General features: G+C 52.0%; 1 protein-coding gene across 2 annotated transcripts in view; it reads right to left on the minus strand.

Annotated features, from left to right (window-relative positions):
* Positions 1–4,250: 4,250 nt before the first annotated feature.
* Positions 4,251–12,651, minus strand: part of POLR1A (RNA polymerase I subunit A) — a 70,405-nt gene continuing 62,004 nt past the window's right edge. For both annotated transcript variants that reach the window (XM_044261556.1, XM_044261557.1), the window contains 7 exons: positions 11,106–11,232; positions 9,555–9,665; positions 8,457–8,756; positions 7,510–7,710; positions 6,227–6,344; positions 5,521–5,685; positions 4,251–5,196 (listed from right to left, as the gene is read on the minus strand). In XM_044261556.1, coding sequence (XP_044117491.1) covers positions 5,096–5,196; positions 5,521–5,685; positions 6,227–6,344; positions 7,510–7,710; positions 8,457–8,756; positions 9,555–9,665; positions 11,106–11,232 — 1,123 coding nt within the window. In that variant the 3' untranslated portion in view covers positions 4,251–5,095. The remainder of the gene's footprint in view (positions 5,197–5,520; positions 5,686–6,226; positions 6,345–7,509; positions 7,711–8,456; positions 8,757–9,554; positions 9,666–11,105; positions 11,233–12,651) is intronic.

Raw genomic sequence — 12,651 nt, forward strand, 5'->3', positions numbered from 1 at the left:
TACTGTGTTTTTAATTTTGGCCATTCTAATTGGTATAAGATGGTATCTCAATGTGGTTTTGATTTGAATCTTCCTGATGGCTAATGATGATGAACATTTTTTTCATGTGTCTGTTAGCCATTTATATGTCTTCTTGGAGAACTGTCTGTTCATGTCTTCTGCCCATTTTTTGACATGATTATCTGTTTTTTCAGCATTGAGTTTGAGGAGTTCTTTACAGATCGTGGATATCAGCCCTTTCTGTAGTGTCAGTTGCAAATATCTTCTCCCTTTCTGTGGGTTGCCTCTTCATTTTGTTGACTGTTTCCTTTGCTGTGCAGAAGCTTTTGATCTTGATGAAGTCCATTTTCACTTTTGTTTCCTTTGCCTTTGAAGACATGTCTTGAAAGAAGTTACTGTGGCCAATGTCTAAGAGGTTACTGCCTATATTCTCCTCTAGGATTTTGATAGATTCCTGCCTCATGTTGAGGTCTTTTATCCATTTCAAGTTTATCTTTGTGTATGGTGTAAGAGAATAGTCAAGTTTCATTCTTCTATACATAGCTGTCCAATTTTCCCAGCACCATTGATTGAAAAGACTATCTTTTATCCACTGTATATTTTTAACTGCTTTGTCAAAGATTAGTTGACCACAGAGTTGCAGGTCCATACCTGGACTCTCTGTTCTGTTCCGCTGGTCTATGTGTCTGTTTTTGTGCCAGTACCAGGCTGTCTTGGTGATCACATCTTTGTAGTAAAGCTTGAAACCAGGCAACATGATGCCCCCAGTTTTGTTTTTCCTTTTCAACATTTCCTTAGCAATTCGGGGTCTCTTCTGGTTACATACAAATTTTAGGATTGTTTGTTCCAGCACTTTGAAAAACACCAGTGGAATTTTGATCAGGATAGCATTGAAAGTATAGACTGCTCTAGGCAGTATAGACATTTTAACAATGTTTATTCTTTCAATCCATGAGCATGGAATGCTTTTCCATCTTTTTTGTGTCTTCTTCAATTTCTTTCATGAATGTTCTGTAGTATTTTGAGTACAGATCCTTTCAGATCCTTTACCTCTTTGGTTAAGTTTTGGAATCAGCTTTTTAAAAAGGTTTCCAGGGGCCTGGGTGGCTCAGTTGGTTGGGCGACTGCCTTTGGCTCGGGTCATGATCCCAGGGTTCCAGGATTGAGTCCCACGTCAGGCTCCCTGCTCAAAGGGGAGTCTGCTTCTCCCTCTGACTCTCCCCCTTCTCATGCATGCTCTGTCTCTTTCTCTCTCTAAAATAAATAAATACAATCTTTAAAACAAAAACATAAAAATAAAAAGGCTTCCAGGTGGACCCAATGCGCAGAATTGAAAACCTCTTTTTTTTTTTTTAAAGATATCTATTTATTTATTTGACAGAGAGAGAGATCACAAGCAGGCAGAGAGGCAGGCGGAGAGAGAGGAGGAAGCAGGCTCCCTGCCGAGCGGAGAGTGGGATGCGGGGCTTGATCCCAGGACCCTGGGATCGTGACCTGAGCCGAAGGTAGAGGCTTTAACCCATTGAGCCACCCAGGCACCCGAAAACCTCTATTTTAAGTGAATGTTGGCAAAAAGGGGGGCTTGATGGTGTAGGAATTAAACCATTTTTGACTGTAGCTACTTTGGTGGTTGCAATTGAAGAGTCCTGTGTAAACAAGGCAGGAGAGAGAACATGGCAGAAGGGCTGGGAGACCCATGGGGGACCAGCAATCCCATCAGCTGAACCGCATGGCCTTGAGCACAGGCAGTGACTGCCCTCCCCACCCTGCAGTCCCTGGCCCCCCTGCTCAGAAGTCTGTAGGACTGTCACGCCACCAGTCTTTTAGAACCAGTCTTGCCTATTTCGGGAGCATTTTCTAGACTCCTACAGTCCCCCATTCAATCATCAACTCAAAGGTTTAAGATTGGCAAGCAACAGAGGGATGCTTCTTAAGTGGTTCCTAAGCCTGCATAGGTACAGACCCCCCAAGCACCCCGGCATCTGATTAAGACACGATCTAAGTGAATCACTACATCTGCCATATAGCACAAAAGAGAAAAGGAAAAGTATTGGCAAGGGGATGGAGAAATCGGAACCCTTGTGTGCTGTTGGCGGGAATGTAAAATGGTACAGATGCTGTAGGAAATAGCACAGCAGCTTCTCAAAACATGAAAAATAGAACTGCCACTGCCAATGATCCAACAATTCCACTTCTGGGTCTAAATCCCAAGGAACCGGAAGCAGGGTCTCCAAGAGATCTGTCCATCCATGTTCATGGCAGCATTGTTCCCAAGAGCCAAAAGGCAGAAGCAACCCAAGTGTCCATCGACAGATGGGTGGAAGGCCCATTGACACAGTGGAATGTTATTCAGCCTTAAACAGGAAGGAAATTCTGACACACACAATACTGAGGAATGTCGACATCGTGTCAAGCAAAATAAGCCAATCACAAAAGAGCAAATACTCTTTCCACTTAACAGAGGTAGGAGTCAAATGTGGAGACAGCAGAAGGAATGGGGGGCTGCCAGGGGCAAGTGGTCACCAGAGGAATGGGGGAGTTGGTGTTTGATGGGGACACAGATTCAGTTTTGTAAGATGAAGGGCTCTGTGGATGGATGATGGTCCAGGTTACATAATAACCTAACTCCTTAATGCCACTGAATTACAGACTTAAGAATAGTTAAGAGAGTGCATTTTATGTCATTTCACCAAAATTAAGACAAAATCACACACAGCCTAGAGAAGTGGGAGGGGCACACAGTAAGAAGCCAACTTTTCACAGAAGTGGTTTATCAGAGTTGTGGACTGCAAGAGCCTTGACAGGGCCAGGGAGGAACCTGCTTAGGTTTTGCACATCTATTTGGGACTGAGGACAATGGAGAGACAGGAAAGTTAACTGGACAAAGCGCTTCACCCCCCACCCGCCCGGTGTTCTTCCTGGTTCAGATAGAAAATGTCAAAGCCTCACAAAGGAGGGTTCTTGCAGGAATGCCGGTAGTTTCTTATAAGAACCCAAAAGAGAAAGATTAAAAAGAAGCAAAGTTATAAAGCAAGCAAGTAGGGAGGACACTGACACACGAAGGGGTGACGTGGGGAGGACACCCAAGAACAGTGGCTGGGCCTGGCACCACAGGGCTCTGAAGAAACTTGCCACCACCGTGAAGTCTGTGAACCCCACCGACAGTCACTCCCTGTTCTACTTTGATTAAAAAATTATTATGCACCTTGATCTACCCTCTTCATCAAATTTGGCTTGGACCTACTTGTGGTGCTTTCCAAAGCATTTACAGTGCACAGCATATTCTAAAGAACATGCCATCTGAAACAGCCCAGAGTCCCCAAGGACGCTCAGACAGAGAGACCCAGTGAGGAGAGCATGTGATGGCAGAAGGGGAGCCCGCAGAATCCTGGCCTGCTGTGACCAGCAAGCTCTGCAACGCCCGCTTACAAAGCACGTATATCCTGGGGCAGAAACACATGGAAAACAGAGGTGCCGGGAAATGCATGGATGGATCGGGTAGAAGGGCAGGGGGTCATCGCCTCACCTCCCAACACAGGTCAAGAATCTACTTCAGTGTGCAGTGTCCACACCGTTTCTGCTCCAGCCTTGCTCCTTCCCCTTCGTACCTGCCACATCTGAATGCAGCCGAGCCAAGAAACTTACCCACTTATGCCGAGCCGTGGGGGCCAAGCAACCGTGTGTTCCTTTGTCCGGCGGGCTATCTTATGATCTCTTGAGGAATCCTCTCCCACAATTCTAGTGGGAGTGGAAGTTACAGAGCCATAAACTGGCCTACTACCCCAAGCACACACACAGCTTAACCTGTGGCACGGGATTCCTCTGTGACCCTTCTTTCTGGGCCCCTCAGAAGCTGTGCCTACTCCTCTGTACCCAAGCCCTAGTCAGCTGTTGCTGCTGCTTTCCCCAGCGTGGACACAGGAGGCCTCGTGTGGACCGGTCACATGTCTGGAGGGAGCAGCGTGGTCATTCTCCTCAAGCAAGGCCTCCCTTCCCACCCAACACACATGGGGGACCTTGCCACTGGCTTCTACTCCCCTGGCCACGGGGGCAGAAGCTGACTCAGGAAAGGGGATGAAGCAGAGGCTGGTGGGGGTCACAGGCGGAGGCTGCAGGGGTGAGCTCTCCCCCACATCCTCTGACAGGAACAGAAGGGACCGAAGACACGGCTGTACTGAGAAATCACAGTCCTGGGCTCTCAGATCAGAAATGGAGAAACCACAAACCAAGAGAAAAAACAAAAACTGAAGTCTTTTTAGTTTCTTTTTTTCCCCTCCCAATAGCTAGTTCCAGTGATGTTTATTACTCAGCCTGAGTGGGAATAACATTAGACAAAAATAGAAATGGCCTCTGGTTTTACAAAGCGTTTGTACAAGTCCTCTGATTTTCTGTTCATGCCAGGGTCCCCTGCTGTGGCGCCAGAGGTCAAGGGAGGCTGGACAGCCCAGACACTGCAGGGCCTGTAGACAGGGTTGCGGCCACAATGTCGACAGCAGAGCTGCGCAAGATAAGCCAGGCAATTTGTTCAACAGCCCGACTGGCGACTTAGGGCTCCACATGTGGGGCTGAGCGGCTGGGGTCCTGCACCAGGCACAGAAGTTGGGTGGGTTGAGGCATGGGCTGGGCCTGGGCAAAGAGTCCTGGGCGGAGACTCTGTGGGAACTCTGACCCCAGGAACTGGTGTAGCTGGAAGAGGCCGTGGGGCCACAGCTCCAGGTTCCTTCCCGAGAGCTCCTGTACCCAGGAGTCCTGCCTGCAGTCACCAGCGGCCCACAGCAACAGGACATCACCTCCCTGCTTCTGTGCCCCACAGGGAAAGGGCTGGCCACCTGAGAGGAACTTGGGATTCGGTGAATCTTGCTCATATCCCAAGACAGGGAAGGCCAAGGAACTCTGCCACTGTCTAGTTGAAGCTGGTCCAGCCCAGAGGCCAGCTGCTTTCACAGATGCCCAGTGTCGCTGCTGTGCCCTGCACAGCCACTCAGAACCACCTTGGATTCTGCTTTCCCAGGCCTCTCAGGGGACGGGCAGGCCGGGCCCTCCCCCACGTCCTCCTGGCTGTCCTCCAGGCTGGGCAGATGGTACGTGGCAGCCACTATCTCAGGGGCTGCTTGAGCTCAAACAGGCCTGTCCCGCCCCTGACGACTTTCCCGACCACGAGGCAGGCAGAAGGGGACCTCAGCTCATCGTGCGATCCTGGGAGACACAAGAGCTCTTGTTAGGTGGTTGACGGAGAAGTTGGGGTAGGTAAGGAGACAGACGGGGCATCTCAGAGGCCAGCAGGAGGCCCTGAGTCCTGGAGGCCAATGAGGTTACATGAGGTAGCACTGCTTTGCAGAGAGGAAGGCCCTTCTCCCTTTCCTTCAAAAGGGCAGAGGTAGCTTTCCCATCTACTGCCCACCCTCCCCCGCTGCTTCCCCAGTGAGATTCTAAGATCTCACTTGTGTGAAAGGCATGTAGAACAGGGCCCAGAGCAGACTTAGGAGAGGGAAAGCCCAGGGCACCTGTCCATGCACTGACCCATCAAGGTGGCCTGCTTCAGGAACTGGAAGCTGGTTTCAAACGTCATCTGCTGCAGAGGGGAGGAGTTTGAACGGATCCCAAAGCGATTCAATGGCTTGTAAACGCCCTCGAAGCACATATAGTCGGCGACCAGGGAAAGATGGCGGGGATCAATGGCAATGCCTGTCACATTGGCAGCAACAGCGGAAAGATTATGCAATGACAGGGGAACAGTTGGGACAGCGTCACCTGACACGAGCCAGTGCACAGGCTCAGATGTCAGACCCCCTGGGCTCCACTTCCAGCTCGGTCATCTACTATTCAGTCGGCTACTTAGCCCCCAACCTCGGCAGGGCAGTCCATCCTCATCCCTGGCCACTATCGGTGCAGCCCACTCTCCGCCTTTAACCACTGGCCCAGGACACAGACTCCAGACTTGCAGGACACGGAGAACCTAACACCACTGTTTCACTTGGGCGCCCAAACCTTGAAGGCAGGCTGGTACCACGTCATCAGGCAAGAGCTTCCTCAGAGGCCAGATGAGAGGTTGAGGGGATGGTGGTGGTAGGGGGGAAGCCCTCAGTGATGGGACTGAAACCTGTTCTCCCAGGTCACGGTCAGGATCACTCACAGGCCACATGCTCACTGCACCTACATTTTGGCTCCCTACAGAGCTGGCCCGCTACACTGGGACCTTCTTAGCACTCCCCATGGCCCCTCTTACCATACACAGCAAACACGTCCCTGATCTCCTTCTCGATCACCCGCAGTGCAGCCTCGATGCCATAGGTGCTGGCCATCGCGTGGATGTCATTGGAATAGAGGCGGCGCAAGTCCAGAACCTAGGTAAGAAGGTGGGGCTGAGTGGGAGGGCCTGGCCTTCTGCTCCTTTCCATTGTCATGACCCACCCTGACCAAGCTCACTCCTTGTCTGGTAGTTAACCACGGCTGACGACAAGATGACCGAGTGATGGCCCAGGATTAGTGAAGGGGGACAGTGCAGGCAGAGCTATGGGTGGCCAGGCCCCAAGATTTGTCTCGCTGTCACCACCACAGCCCAGAGATAACTTGGTACCTGCTTCAGGTCAATAGGAAGAAAGATATTTCCTTGTTTATATGATAGATAGATGTGTTTCCTAGGGTCTAGACTTCTTTTGGTATATGAGGGACGTTCTCCAGTAGACACTGAAATCCCTCTCCAGGGCACGAGGGGCAGCAGTGGGGCAGCTCCATGGGGGAAAGCCGGGCTTTGTCAGGGGGCTTGAGGCTCCAGCTAAGCTATGCTGGGGGCCCCCAGGGGGCCCGAAACATGGCAGGTGATCCTGGACCTGGTAGAGACTTTAATCTTGTTTAAACAAACCCCACGATCACAATAGAGTACACCCTGCTGGGGGCTGACTCCCAGGAGGCACGAGCCCACCCTGCCCGTCTCAGGGGGCAGCAGGGGCCTTTGCAAGGCAGCTGTTGTGGGAGCAGTGTTCCAGGAAGGAAGAGCTTTGTCAGCTGGGTGCAGACCTGGGAGAGTGGGCTACAGGGGTCCCAGCACCTCAGTATTCTCTGGGGAAACTCTTGTGCCCAGGGGTTGAGAGCATCTCAAAAGGTTCTGAGAGACACAGTGAAGTGGGAGAATAAAGCAGGAACAGCAGGTGGGACAAAACATACTGGGTGGCTGGTCTGGGCCACCTCTGCTCCTAGGGCCTTCTTTGCCAGATGAAAGGAGCAGCTCCCAGCCAGTCACTCAGCAACTATTTCTAACAAATTGACTTTGGGGAAGTTTTAATTTCAAGGAAAAAAAACGTATAGCCACAGTGGTTTGAGAAACCTTAGGTTAGATAACGTTAAACAGGTTTCTATACTACAAGTCCCAACGAGGCTCATGCACATGGTGGATCCCAAGAAGAAGGCCTGGGGACGGTGGCTGGGGCCTCACCCCACAGTGGCCAGGCTCTGAGAGAGCAAGCGGACCTCGTTCTCAGCGAGCAGACCATATGGAGAGGGGACACATACCTCCGAGTACTTGAACAGCTCCGGCAGATTGATTCCTTCTGTGTTTAACACAAGCTCCTTCTCGTTCTTCTTGTTGGTGGTTTCATTCAGGAGACACCTTGTGATGCCCTTGGTCGCGTAGACGACGGCACTCTGGGCCAGGGACATGACCAGGGAGCTCATGTCAAAGTTAATCTTCATCAGAGGGAGCTTCACTGTCACCTGCAAGAGGAGGGTGGTTTGTGTCAGGGGAGGGGGCCAGCCTTAGCCCCGGGAAGGAGGCAGAGGCCCCCCAACTGGTTCCCCAGTAACCAGAAGCTGACACCTTCAAAGCCTGTTCAGCCAACACTTTGGGGAGGCTGGGTCAGCACACGCCAACACTGGGTGGCAAACGGACCACGCAGTGCAGCCATCTGCAGTCACCCACACAAAGGTCACACCTTCACAACTGCTGCTGAAATTCGTTATCTGCTCAACAGCACCCTCGAGAGCCTTTTGATCACCACCACAAAGCATCACAACTGTCTGGTATGGGGAACCTGCTCAGCGACTTTTATCCACTTTGCCATTTGCAAACCACTGGACTGGATCAAAGCGGAGAACAAAAACATCAGTTCGTGTGTGGCTGTGTAGGCATCCTAACCAGCCAGCCTTTCAGAGACCCAGAAATCGGCTTCCAGAGACCGTGGGTGTGAGGAGCTAGCGCACTCCTGCCGGCCTCCACAGCTCTGTACACTAACTGGTAGTGCTGAAGATGGAAGGACCCACAAGTACCCACAGGGCCTGGCCCACCAGACTCACATATACACACTGTTCTGGAAGACTGAGAGAACCGGCCCATAGGGGATTTGAGTCAAAGGTGGAGGGACGGGGATGTGGGGTCCGCACATGACCCCCGGTGGGCTTCGGGAGGAGCTGGGCAGCAGGCCCCTCGTCGGGGCTCTGCCAGGGTCGCGCACGGCACTGACCTGGCACCACAGGCTCTCCTCGGTGTCGTACTCGTAGTCCTCTATGAACGAGTGGGCCTCACGCACGGCCCGCACCCGGCGCTCCACAGCCTCGGCTCCCTGGGGCTCCCTGCGGTGGGCGGATTTCTGGGGCCGGCTGAGGGGGGCGGAGGCAGGCGAGTCCTCCTCGGGGCCTGAGCCCACCTCTTCATCCTGCTCCTGGGCCTCGTGAGCACCGTTCGCAGAGTCGTGCCCTTCCTCCCGCACGTCCTCATCATCATTATCCTCCTCGACCTCCTCTTCCTCGCTCTCATAATCGACCTGGCAGGGCACAGGGCACAGTCTGTGTCACAGGGTCCCGCATCTGTCCAGTCTTTGCCTGTGGAACAAGCACCCCTGCAGAGGCCTTATTTGGCCACACCCATGTCTCTACTCCACGGGCCTGGGCTGCCTTCTCCTCTGTCCTGTCCCTCCCCTGCCAATGTCGGGGAGGGACAGTCCCAACTCCCAGCACCTTCCACCCTCCTCGAGCTCGATCTCTCGCCTGTCAATTTCCTCAGCCCCTCTAAACTGCCCTCGGTCCTAGGAGCAGTCATGAGGTGGTTTTTTGTTTTGTTTTGTTTTTTGTTTTTAAGATTTATTTGTTTGAGAGAGAGAGAGAAAAAGAGAGAGTGAGAACAGTAAGTACAAACGCAAGCAGGCAGAGGAGCAGAGGGAGAGAAAGGATGTCGAGCACACTGCCCCCTGAGCCGAAACCAAGAGTCAGAAGCTTAACTAACGGAGCCACTTAGGAGCCCCCACAAGACTGGTTTTCGTATATTTTCATTAGAAAAACAAGAGGCGGCCTGACCTCACCTCCTTGCAAAAGCCTCTAGTCCCTGACTCTGATTAGATCCAGAGTCAAAGGGCAGCCCTGGGATGGTCCTCGCCCAGTTCCTGTCCTGTGAACTTTATCTTCTTCGTGGAGACAGGTGCTGGGCAGGCCAGATTTGCTTCAAGGTTTGTAATGGGTTCCAGCATGATAACAGAAGTGGGGCCTTATGTGGCAAGCGATTATCTGGCAGGTGTGACAGAGAAGGGATGTGCCCACAGCCCTTTCACCATGGCCAGTCCCCTCACCTCCTCTTCTTGCTTCTCCTTGCGTTTGGCATCAGAAGCATCGGCGTCTCCCTCGTCAGCTTCAGCATCCACAATGGGGCCCTCCTCTTCCTCATCGCCTTCCTGTTCTCCCTGGGGTTTGGGGACAAGGAGGGAAAAAATGGGCTCCAATACCCAGTGCCTGGTGAATCCGTCCACCTACCCATCCATCTTCTTTTCTGCTCACTCGCCCACCCACCTGCCTGCATATCTCGCCATCCATTCCCTTTACCCCCACCTGCCGCCCTCCCAACCACTCCTCTACCCACCCTTCCTCCTGGCCAACTCATCCATCCAGTCCCCTGCTCTGGGCTGGCCCTATACTCCCTGCTCCTTCTCTTTAAGCATCATTTTCACATGTACTGCTTGCAAAATCCTGCATTTTAAAATAATGTCAGAAAAGTAACAAGGCTTTCTAAGTCATTACAAGAGTAAGTTATAAAATGCTGTTCCAAATATTTTTGTTGCAAGTGGAGATGAAGACAGAGGACTGGCTTGGCGGACTGTCCAGTATTTTAAAAACCAGACATTTATACCTTCTGACCTTGGCTCCTTATTTCTCATAGTCTCCTGGGTGCCTTAAGGATAGACTGAGCAACACAACCAAAAGACAACTGACAAAATGGGAGAAGATATTTGCAAACGACATCTCAGATAAAGGGCTAGTATCCAAAATCTATAAAGAGCTTATGAAACTCAACACCCAAAGAACAAATAATCCAACCAAGGATAGACTATGCAGCCTTTCAAAGACCATCCATGCCCCTCTGTGCTCTGGTTCCCCAACTGGGAGACCTGCCAGGCCAGAGGCGGAGCATTCTCTCTCTCTGTTCTCGGCCAGTCCCTCACTGTAGGGGTGAGGAGAAAGGCCAGAGACAGAAGCTGACACGGCTGAGATCACAGAGCAAGGCGGGGGCAGCACTGAGTCTTCTCCGGGGGCCCCACCCCCACAAGCCAGGCTGACTGCAGTGGCACAGCCACTGCCATGTAGCGAAAGCTGCTGTGGGCTCAGGTGATGCTGGGGAACCTGCCCCACCCCGCCCCAGGGGCTCCTGGCAGATGATGTATCATCAGTCCTGCACTGTTCTGCCTCCAGTGGCTTCTCTCTGGCTCCTTCCTTTTTTCTTCCTGTAGCCCAACTTCCCTGCCACTCCTCTGTGGGCCCCACTTTACCTGGTCCAGGGAAGTTAAAGGCAGAGCCCAGGAAACCAGGAAAAGAACTGGAAAGCCCAGTGGGTACCGACCCTTTGAGCCTATCCTCGGGATAAAAATCACTTACAGGGGCCCCTGAGAATACCCAGATGGATGACCCTGGGGCCTCACCTAAGGCCAATGAGACTGGCCCCCACTGTGGCTCTGTCAGCACAGCAGATAAATGAAACAGTACGTGGAAAGAGGGGCCGAAACCAGAGAGGGGTTTGAGGAGTACAGAAAACCACCTCCGAGTCTTCCCAGGAGAGAAGACGAAGGCAGTGGCCACCCCTATGGGCTTCCCAGGCCTGGGACCCTCCCCTGTGCTGGGGAATCACTCACCCGACTCCTCTCTGACTCCCCAGAGTTGTCGAGATCCCGCTGGGTGGCTCTCCGAGTGTTAACGGTTCTGAAAGCGGAGGCTTTATTATTCTTCTTTCTGAGGGATTCCATCAGAATTTTAAAGAACCTAAAATGAGAAGAAACCCGCGTGGGCCCGTTCAGTACACCTCCTTGCAGGGGTAGGAAGTTCTGTCCGAGGGTCTCACAGCCATCTAAGGCCACACCAGGGATTTACACGTGAGAGAGAGATACAGCATCTCCTCTCGGCTTACTTTCCTCCTCCTGCTGCTGCTGAAGGGCAGAGAGCTCGTCAGAGAAAACACTGCTCCACGGCCCATTGGGCCCGGTCAGAACATACGTCCTGCCACTCCTTCGGTGTGTGCCTTTCAGCCTGACAGTCGCCGAAGCTTGAAGTCCCTCATCCATAAAATGTGTGTAGGAATCTGTGCTGTGCAGTCTTGTTTGAAGGCTTAGGCCTGACCCCTGTCTGAGAACCGTCACAGGCCTGGCCGAGTGGGTGGTCCGTAAGTGGAAGGTGCTAGTGTGGCTGGGGCCGGTGTCTGATGAGGACGGCAGACTCTATGGCAGGACTGGGGGTCTGGGCCAGGGCCAGGACTGTTCCCGGACTGTTCTCACTTTCTCCAGAAAGCGGTACAGCTTAGGCCTGACACCTCTGTCTCCTTGGGGCGGGAGACGCGGCAATTTGATGGGAAAACCAAGATGTGCAAGAGTTTATCAGAGTTTTGAAGGCAATGAGGACTTATTTTATGGCCATAAATCATGTTGACAGGTTGGAACCAAACCAATTTAAAGGAACCAGCTTATAGCAGGGCCTAGGGGGAGCCTTTCCTGGCCTCTCCCCTCTTCCTTCTGACTTTTCTATTTTTAAGCTCCCTTAAGGCCTCAACCCGCCCCCCACCCCCTGCTTTTTTCACATAATCTCTTGCCTGTCTTCTTCTTCAGGCCAGAACAGCATGCCAAAATGGATTGCTTTTAATTATATTAAGTATCAGGTCCCTTAGCCAGCCAGCCAGCCTGTACTGTCTCAGCGCCTATAATGTGTGTATCATGTGCCCTGAGAGTAAATCAAGGATGAAAATACAGAAAACACAGAAGTAGGCAGGTCAAATATTTACTGTTTGGCTTATTAACAGCAAAAGACAACTGTTCTTCCTCTTCATTTTATATACATATATATATTTTTAAAGTTGTGCATGGTTTTTCTGAGGTTTCCACCTTTGGCAGAAAAAAGTCTCCTGGTCCTCCAATCCAGGGAAGAGCCTGGTCACCGAGTGCTAGGGATGGGGACAAGGGGCCAGACGAGGGAAGGCCAGGCTTGACTTGAGAAGACACAATCCAACTGAGAAGAGGGGGTAAAAGAGAGGTTTCTAGAAGACCAGGCTCCGGTTCAAATCCGCATTCAGGGACTGGGGAGGAAGGTCTTGATCTAATCTGTATAGTGGGACATTCCTATCCCAACCGGAGCCTATTGCACAATGAGGAGAGGAAACGGGATTGAGAGGGATGGGGAAGGCCCAGGCCTGCT

Source organism: Neovison vison, chromosome 8, assembly GCF_020171115.1.
Source record: "Neovison vison isolate M4711 chromosome 8, ASM_NN_V1, whole genome shotgun sequence".
NCBI classification, from domain to species: Eukaryota; Metazoa; Chordata; class Mammalia; order Carnivora; family Mustelidae; genus Neogale; species Neogale vison.